Source organism: Amborella trichopoda, chromosome 3 (genome assembly GCF_054954075.1).
Source record: "Amborella trichopoda isolate Santa Cruz 75 chromosome 3, AtrichopodaSantaCruz75HAP2 v2.0, whole genome shotgun sequence".
NCBI classification, from domain to species: domain Eukaryota; kingdom Viridiplantae; phylum Streptophyta; class Magnoliopsida; order Amborellales; family Amborellaceae; genus Amborella; species Amborella trichopoda.
The window spans coordinates 52,768,811-52,778,864 of record NC_142338.1 but is presented as its reverse complement, the minus strand read 5'-3'; the positions used below and the strand labels follow the sequence as shown (position 1 = coordinate 52,778,864).

General features: G+C 34.1%; 1 protein-coding gene across 1 annotated transcript; it reads right to left on the bottom strand.

The window, feature by feature from the left end:
- Positions 1-5,760: 5,760 nt before the first annotated feature.
- On the bottom strand, positions 5,761-6,792 carry LOC18429273 (auxin-responsive protein SAUR29). The gene has a single exon (XM_006838559.4). The coding sequence runs from the start codon at positions 6,748-6,750 to the stop codon at positions 6,229-6,231; it is 522 nt and encodes a 173-aa protein (XP_006838622.1). The 5' UTR covers positions 6,751-6,792; the 3' UTR covers positions 5,761-6,228.
- Positions 6,793-10,054: the final 3,262 nt, after the last annotated feature.

The following is a 10,054-nucleotide window of genomic DNA, read 5'->3' as shown; positions in this document are numbered from 1 at the left end:
CCCATTATCTGGAGCTTGGGGATAATATATTGGCCTATACACCACTACTTCTGTAAATTCCTCAGGATTAATTATGAAATCAAAGGGCTGGCTGCCCCTTTAAATGAGTAGATATGTTGCATACAAGTAGCTTAATGGCTAACAGGTAGTGTGCTCGATTTGTTATTGGTGCATGAGTCTGCCCCTCTGTTTCTCTTTTTCTTCCCCAAATTGATTTCTTCAGTCGGGACATAATAGGGTAGGGGTTATTTTGGATTTATAGTTTCGAATAATTCCTTGGCTTTTACTGTAAAAGCATGCACTTTGTTGAGATGTGGATTAAACACGCTATGCGCATTGCAACAAATTGGGGTTTTAATGAGCAAGCAGGCTTTGAGTTGTGGAGCCATTTCGACTGTGTTGTTCAAGTGCGAATGATCTTGTTTATGGCAGAAGAAACCATACAACCATAATGCATTCCTCAAGATACCAGGTGTGAATGATTCTAGGGATGGGAACTGAAAGAATCATAGATCTTTGAGGAATGCTATGATCAGTATAACTAAGTGGTTCATTTTGTGGAATTGAAAGGAGAATTTTACAAGTGCAAAAAGCTCTAAACCTCTTATTGAATCCTTCAGGTTAGAACGGCACTACTTGTTGCCCCAAGTGAGCTTGACCCACCAAAACATGGCATAACCTAAATGTTGAGTCTCTCTCTCTCTCTCTCTCTCTATAGGGACAGGTATAAATGCTTATGGCGGTGGATTTGCCATGTCAAATTGAGCGTAGTATAGTTAACCTTAGAAGAGGATATTTCTTCCACATGCCATCTCGAGTCATGTGCATCGCCATCAGCCATTACTTTTTGTTAGGCAAATGGATGCATACTGCCTTTTCTCGTTCTCCCGTGGAAGTCAATAGCACACTTTTGTTCAGGATTCACCTTCAAATTGCTTTAGCATGGGTGATATTCCCTTTTCAGAATTAGAAAGGTCTTTCAAGGCACACTAGATCACCTCTCTATTCATGACTGTCAAGCTAAAAAAATAGTGCACAACGAATGATATATGAAAAATAATGTGAATGGTAAAAAAAAAAAAAAAATAACTATTTTTAAAATTCATTATTGCTGTGGTGGAGATTATCGACCTGGGAAAATAAGACGACGGACTTTGAAAGGAGGGGCATGGTTAGGTGCATCAGCCGATGGATATAAACCCTATTTTTCTTGTTTGTTCCCATATTTTGTGAATTTATATACAATTATTATTGTACGAGGAGCCATTGATGTATGACAAATGATGTATATGGTTAATTGCCTATTGAAATTTTTTATGAGTTTGCAATAATATATACATCCATTTTATTTGGATGATATAGATTTAACATTATTTGGAAGGAGAAAGTTTATGTAAGCTTGCAACTTTATACTGTAAAAGTAAGGTGCACCACAAAAAATCAGTAGAAAAGAGTGTTTTGAAGTTGGAAAACCTTCTAATTGATCATCTCTACATTGAGATGTGCGAATATAAAGCAAAAAAGAATTTTAAGTGTAAAGAACAGTGCATCTTGTAATAAATTATCTGGACCATCTATTTTCAGTAGTGCATATGGTAACAAGTTATCTGGACCATTTATTTTCAGGGTTTTTTAGTGTTTTGATTTGCTCGATTTTTATCATTTTTGGAATCTTCGATTTTATAACTAGGGTTGAATACAAATTTTCAAGCCATCATGAGGATTTTAATAATGAAATTATATCTCCAGACGAAATTTAGAAGTATGCCTAGCTTCTATAGTATAAGGAGGAAACATTATATAAACCTAGCCTTATTTTAAAAGATGTTGACACTGTCTTTGTTCTAAAAGATAAGTCAAATTTACACTATCCAACCTTTTCAAATAAAGTTGAACAAATGGACCTTTTTTTTATTCTTTAGATTTTATGGAATAAGTTTATATAAGGTTGCAACTTTTTTTTGTAGAAGTAAAGTTGCATTAATCTATACCATCCATTTTATTTAGGGAAAGAGTTTTAGAGAAAAAGTTTACATAGAGCCGAGGCTCTAAACAAACAAATTAGAATCTACCTAAAAAATTTCACTAGAAAGAGCCTCGGCTTTATACAAAATGCACCTTTTATTTAGAGGGCGTGGTTTCTATAAGGTTGCAACCTTAAACAATCCAATTAAAGTGCACCTCTAAATTTTATCATAACATGTAATTTTGCTGAAAAAATTCTTAAGATTCTCAAAATCTATTTTCATATCTACTTATAAATTTTAAACTCCAAAAATGATTAAAATCAAGCAGATCTATAAACATATGGAAATATTAAAATTGGACGGTCTAGATAATGTATTGTAAAATACACTATTTTAGGACTCGATATATATATATATATATATATATATATATATATATATATATATTACATTCTTACATCTCGATGTCAAAATGATCGATTAGAGGTTTTTTCAACATTAAAACAACATTTTTTGATGGGCTTTTGAGGTATATCTATAATTCTACATTTTAAGTTTGCAACCTCATATAAACTTTTTCATTACTTAGATAGTGTAGATTGAATACTATCTTAAAAGATGTGCTAGTTTTTGACACTATCTTTCACAACCTTACTTTTACAAAAAAAAAAGCCACCATGTACCAACACGCATCCAATTTTACCCATACAAACAATAAAAGATAGTTAAAATAAAGGGAAGTTAGTTACATGTGCACAAAGCCCGTGAAGCCTCACGAGTCATGAGGATTTGAACCGTCATTATTTCCTTTGAATGCTAAAAGTAAAGGAGAAGATGCACTACTTATTCCTCCTGCAAATGATGGAAAGATGGGCGTATTTCATTCTCGCTTGGTTGTGAATTTGGAGTTTTCACTTTTGCACCTGCAAAGCCAAAACAGCATTTCGTAAATTGGAACCTAACCACCTTTTTTTTCTTAGCAGAAGCACATCTCTCTTTGGGCAGAATATTTTAAAAGGCATGGTATACTATAACATCATTTATTTTCGTGACAAAAAAGTCATAATTACTTCGAGTCATATGTCAAATTGGATAGCTTAGGATAAATCATGAAGTTCAAATTTTTTTATTATAACTTTGAGTCTAGTAAAGAACATACTCATAATCACCTAATTTGAATTCTGATGAAATATGATAGATAAAAGTGGTTGTGACTTTCTTGTACTAAAAATATATGGTTTCTTTGTATACGTGTGCATTTTAAAATAATATCGATTCTAGGTAGTGGTAATTCTTGGTCGAATTCCATGATTCAATCCTAGTATTGTGAGTAATAGGACCTAATAAACCATTATTTTGTTTATAAAGCCATCTTAAAAAAAAAATTCTATGAACACATGAAAATTTTGAAAATAGACAATCTTGATGCATTATTTTTAGGAATTGAAATTATCTTTTTTTATTCATATCTATACATCTTAAGGTTGAGATGATCAATTGGACGGTTTTTCAATTTCAAAAACAATCTTTTCTATAAGATTTTTGAAGTGCAACTTTCTTCTATAGTATAAAGTCGGAACCTTATATAAACATTTTCCTCTATTTAATATATTTGAGTGCCCTTGATTAAGGGTAAGAGCACATGATGTGTACTGTGGGGACCCTGTCTCGTTGCCATTCTATAAGGAAAGTGACCATTTCGAAAACCTAATCTGATTGCTTTATGTAACGGCCAAAGCAGGTACGTTTGTATTACTTCCCTTTCATGGTCAAGGATGATGACTGTGTCAGCCATGGTGGCTACGTATCTTTTAAAAAATAAAGTATGAGTAGGGTTAACCCCCATCGTCCATCAAATGGAATAGATGGTGGATGTCTACGTGGTATAATCCTCTACTAAAAAAACTTTTATTGGTATGAACCTATAATCTTACAGGATTGCATATAATGATACCATTTACCTTTCATACAAGGAAGTCATAATTGCTTATAGCCACTTGATGTGAGATCCGATAGCTGAGATGTGTCACAAGGTTTGAAAAAATTTATTTTGAACTTTGAGCTTGGTCAATACAATAAATGTAGCCACCCAATTTCACATCCAATGGTCAAGATTAAGTGCAATGACCTTGTACCAAAGATAATTGGTCTCATTGTATACTTTTCTATATGTTATAATATGAACATTTGCATGCCTCTTCTATTTTTGGGGTGTCAAGGGCTTTTGTTTCATCTCAAATGAGAATGTGATATGATAAACATGATCTTGAAATGATTTCGGAAAAAGAAACAACAAAAATTCATCTATTTTTGAGAAAGAGAGAAAATGCAATAAATACCTACTATCCAATTTAAGAAGAAAAAATAGTATTAGATGGGCGCTCTAGGGGGTACAACATCGACCCAAAACGCCATTGGTTAAGAGGGATAATTTGGTTCAAGTGGAAGACTCTAAAAAGTTAATCAATGGGAAATTAGTAAAAATAAGAAATTATTTTAACATGGTTAAATAATTAAGCATTGCTTTTTATCTGATGAGCTATATATATATTTTTAAATGACATTAAAATATTTAAAACATAGTTCTATGGACATTTACATGGGCAAAGAACTAGAGAGAGAGAGAGAGAGAGCAATTAAAAAGTAAAATTTTTCACAAATTTGACCTTTCAATTTTAAAAATTGAATATTCAGCCCTTGATTGAGCAAAATAACCGAACAAGATTCATGTAGTCCACCCTAAATAGTTCGGATGAGGCTAAAATAATGATGATGGTGATTGATGCCCTCGGAGGATTTGTTTATTTCTAAGTTATATAAATTGCATCATCATTGCTAGATGAGTAACTAATAAAAGATTGATTTTGAATTAGTAAAGGACTTGATCTAGCCACCCTTGCATTTTCCAAATTCCAAAAAGCCTTTTTTTGGGGCTTTTCTTGACTTTATTTTTATACGCTTCTGCATAGGTCTAGGAAGCCAAAATAATGTATGTGCATTTATTTGGTGGCTACATTTATTTTATGAGTAATGATCCTATAGGACCCTTCCCGACCCATGTGTATAGGACCTCAAATGATCACTATTAAAGTTGGTACATATATTTGTAAAAGTTATTGTATAGGTATGAGATTTGACTTTTTTATGGATCTGTGCCAAATTTAATAATGATCTTTTGGAGTCCTACACACATGGATGGGGGAAAGTCCTATAAGATCATTTCTCTTATTTTATTGACCAAGCTCAAAGTTCAATTTTTTTTTTTTGAACTTTGTGACACACCCAGGCTATTAAATTTCATATTAGATGGTTGTATATAATTGTGGCTTCCCAATACCAAATGCAAATAGTATGATTGTGTAAAATTCTTCAAAAAAACACCCTTAAAGTTCCCCAAATATGCATGTGCCAAAGATAAGATGACGAAAATGCCCCCTAAAATCCCCCAAATGCATGTACCAGTCCGTCCTTGGGCAAGTGAAACGTTCACCCTTAGATACATGAAATAAAAGACGCATCTTAGGCCACAATGCACTCTACGTGGCACATGATGGGTCATCCACCTTCCATTCTAGCTGCTGTATGGTTCAGATTAATCCTGGACTCAAATGTCGTGTACTCACCAGCTATGAGTCTATGACTATCGTGTAACATATTACGATACATAAATGTGTCCCCGTTCATGAATGCCCTTCCATTTGTATATAAGAACAAATGCACATAACACAAAGATATAGAAAAGGAAAATGGTGTGATAGGATTGCAAGCTTATCAAAATAAGTAAAGTCTCACCTTATAACTCATCAAAAATTACAATTAAAATGCTGAAAAACTTTTAAATTGATCATCTAAACTTGATCATTATGGTTGTAAAAAAAATTAGAATTTAAAATTCTAAAAATAATATATATGGCAGCAAGTCATCTAAGACATCTATTTCACCCAAAAGAATAAGCGTTAACAAATCTGCAAGATCTATATTAATTTTTTAAATTTCAAATTTTATTATCTGTATTGAAAATTGATTTTAGAGTCACCGTAAAGATGATGTCTTATACCAAAGTGCTTTCCAAACGAAGATTTGAGGGAACTATAGGAATTACATGAGCAAAAGAAAATCAGCCCAATATACAAAAAAAAATTTGTATACAGGTACACTGAACACAACGGTGCTTAAACAGGCCATGGCCCCAATTGGGGTCAAAACTCACGGCTCACACCCACCTACCCTAGAGAGAGAGAGAGAGAGAGAGGGAGGTTTCTATCTCTTCTTGAGGCCTCTGCAACTCTCACTAGCGATCTTGGTCTTAACACACTCGAATTCAGGCACCCCACATGGAATGATGAGGCCCCCTGAGCTGTTATATCCATACTCCTCCTCTGCCTCCTCTAAGAGCTTCCCAAACAAAGGGTGATTACAATACACGACTGGCACCAAGAATCGATGGTCGTCGTCTCTCTGCCCAGCGTACACAACCAAGTAGCCCTTTGGGATTGTTTTCCCCTTGCATACACTACCTTCTTCTCTGATTTCTCTTTTAACAAAACCACTCAAAAGAGTCTTACCCATTTTAGATGAATCCATTTTGAGGGGATTTTTCTTCAGTTTTCTCTTCAGCGTTGTGACCCATGTGTGCCTTCTGTTGTGATTGTTGTAGCAGCAACTGCTGTGGTTGCTTGGATTCAAGCGCGTGTATCGTGGTGTTTGATTCTTGCTCTCACAGGCCGAATTCCACAATTGCACCAGCTTGCGACCGATCCGAAAGCCCCTAGTCTGGCCCATTGTGGTTAGAGAGAGAAAGAGAGATAGAGAGAGAAAGAGAGGTGGGGGAGTTAAGAGAGAGGCCAAGGATCGTGGATGGGCATGGTGAGGCAAGAGAGAAAAAGTCCAAATTCAAAGGGAGAAGTTGGGGTGTTAGACATGGCTCGCAAATGAACTAGACCATGAAAAAATAAGTTTCATGAGTTATAGGAATCCATTTTCCGGTATTTCGAGGTTGTTTCGAGAGTTAATAGAATCCTAGAGAGAAGCTGCTATAAAATGGAGATTCATGGATTTGGGGGTTTCAAGAGGGAGGGCGTGGCGGTGGGTAGAGGGGGTCAAAAGCTTCAACAAATGATGCTCCCTCAACCCAACGCCAGCCAAGAATTGTGAAGAGGAGTTTCTGTTTTGGAATCCCAAGATCTCTCGGTGGCTTTACAGAAGAATCTGTGCTTTTATAGCATGGGGGGGTAGCGTAAGAGAGAGACGGTGGGAAGAATGAATGGGTGGTTTCTTCTGAGTAGGGAGAGATGGGAAGGGTCAAAGGAGGCAGTGGTGGGCTTCGGAGTTGCCCGCTCCAAAGGGCAGGCAGTCAATAGGTGAGGAGAGAGAAGAGAGAGGTGGGGCTCAGAAGTCAGCAAACAGCTACCTCTCTCTACCTTCAAATGGCACCCTTACCTTTCTCTCTCCACACTCATCGTTGCGGACCCGCTCCTCCTCCTCCCTCTCTCTCTCGCAAAAGAGGGGCAATCTCTGCCTCTCGCTTAAATATCCTCCAATATCCCCTATCTACCATATTATTTCTCTCTCTACATTAACAACTTAATCCCTATATTCGCCTCGCCCTTTGAAAGTTCTCAATAAAACTCACCTAAGATTCGGATAACCAAATAATTCATTAATGTAAACTTGCATCAATAATTCTTTGTATCTTTGTGATTTTGAGCAGATACAAGAGATTTTGCTTTCCATTTGTTTAGAGAGAGAAGATATCTTGTGGATTTTTGGTTGGGGCTTTTTTTTGGGTCCGTTCTGGCTATTTGTATGCATTCATTAGGTTAGGTTAGGTTAGTTGGTGGATACTTGAAGATGGTCGGATCCATTTCACCAAAATGTAGCCTAGAGACAAACCCTATTTTGTAGAAAGAGATCATTTTGTTGGTCCAATGCCATTTCTTCTCTTTATCTTACCACTTGGGATCTTTTCTCTACTCTCATATGACAAAGAGCAATCTCTCTCTCTCTCTCTCTCAAATTCTCGTCTTTCTCTCAATATAATCTCTCTCTCTCAAATTCTTTCGTCTTTCTCTATATTTTGTCTTGTTAATTTTCATCACTAAACGTGGCACCCTCACCAACCGCTTTAAACACCTTAACTAATCCGCACTTATTTAATTTCGGACGATCAAAACACATGCCATTTTTTTTTAAAATTTTTTTTAAAGAAATAATTGGGTTTTCTTTTTAACGCAAGCTGCTCACGATCATTTTTTTCTATTAGATTTTAAATTGGGCGGTTGTGAGTGTATTATCGATTAAGCTCAAAGTTCAAAAAAAAATTCTCAAACCTTATATCACAAGCCAAGATGTTCAATATTGATATTTAATAGCTATGAACAATTGTAACCTCCTTAACAACAAAGATAATTGGTCCCATAGTATACAATCTTTTAAAAAATGTGGACCTAGATTATAATTGTTTGATTTGGATCGGGAATTGGTGGGATTGGTCCGATGGGTTGATAATTTGTCTTTAATCCCAAATATTAAAAGATTATTTTCCCTATTCTATAAGATTAGGTCAGTTACCTTTTAGGTTTTCTATTTAATTGGGTAGTGCCTAATATTTAGAAATTTATAGGAATAAGTTATACTTAGATTAAGATGGGCCTTTAGTCCACATGAATAAAGATAAAATTAACTTTTCATAAAGTTAATAAACTTTTTGAGGTATTCATTTTCTCTATATTAAGTTGCTTTTGTCGCGAGACAAAGATCCATAGCAATAAAAGGAAATTTTGGAGGTTTTTGTATGGAGAAAATTGTAGTGAGAAGACGGCTTGGTGGGATATTGAGCTATGTGTCTCTTCATCTATCAAGTAAATATCTTGTAATTTTTTTTATTTGATTTAATGGAAAACATCGATCGTCTTCGTCCGTGGATGTAGTCACATCTATGACATCGATCGTCTTTGCCCGTGGATGTAGTCACATATGTGATGAATCTTTATTTGATTTATTGGAAAATTACATCTATAACATCGATTGTTTTTTCCCGTCGATATAATCACATCTGTGACGAACTACGTAAATTTTTGTATTATTTTTTATGGTATTTTTTTTTTTGCTTTATTTTTATTATTTGTTACTTGTTATTATCGGTTCTTTTTTATTGTACTTTATTTGCCAAAAAATCAACTCGTTGGATTTAAAACTTTAACGCACAATAAGTAGTATTAGAGCCCTATGGCAGTAAACGTTTTGAATGCAAATTTTGAGGTGGAGAGATTTGATGGCAAATACTATTTTTCAGCAAAAATGCTGAAGAAATTTATTTGACAAAAAATAATTTATAAAACTAGGTGTTGGCATGATAAGCTAGTGATTTTGATATCAAGGTGGAGATATCAAGGTGGAGATTGTTAGATTTGGCACGATCCAAAATCACCCACATAAGGAAATTCCATATTATGTGGGATTCAGATATTTTTTTTAAAATAAATAAAATTCCAAAAAGATTAAGACTCTTGGATATATCTCTTGGTTTTTTAGATATATGTAAGAAAGTTTCCTATTTAGTGTGGATTTCTAATATATATATATATATATATATATATATATATATATATATATATATATATATATATATATATATATATATATATATATATATATATATGGGTAGTAATTTAATGTAATGGTTGTATCATAGTATGACGCAACCACACTTATAAAAAACTATGTTTGTAGTATTTGTATGACCCAAAATTTTGCACTCACACTCTCTTCATCGCAGTAATCAATCCAAAAAAAGAGTTCAATTTGAACCTTAGATATGGTCAAAATGAGTTCCCTCCAATAACGAATCTAAACCATTCATTTGGTTAAATTTAAGATTTTAGTCTTTAAAAACTTTAAATCAGTTTTTCCTTTTTTAATATTGTTTATCAAATGATAATAAAACCATCTAAAAAAATTGGAAAAGAAAAAATCCTTATAAGGGCTAGATCTAAGCATCTTATTAAAATGGACGACCTATGTTAATAGAGTTAAAAAAATATTTTCTATGTTCCGTTTTCATTTGTTTTTTTGTAACTTTTCATTA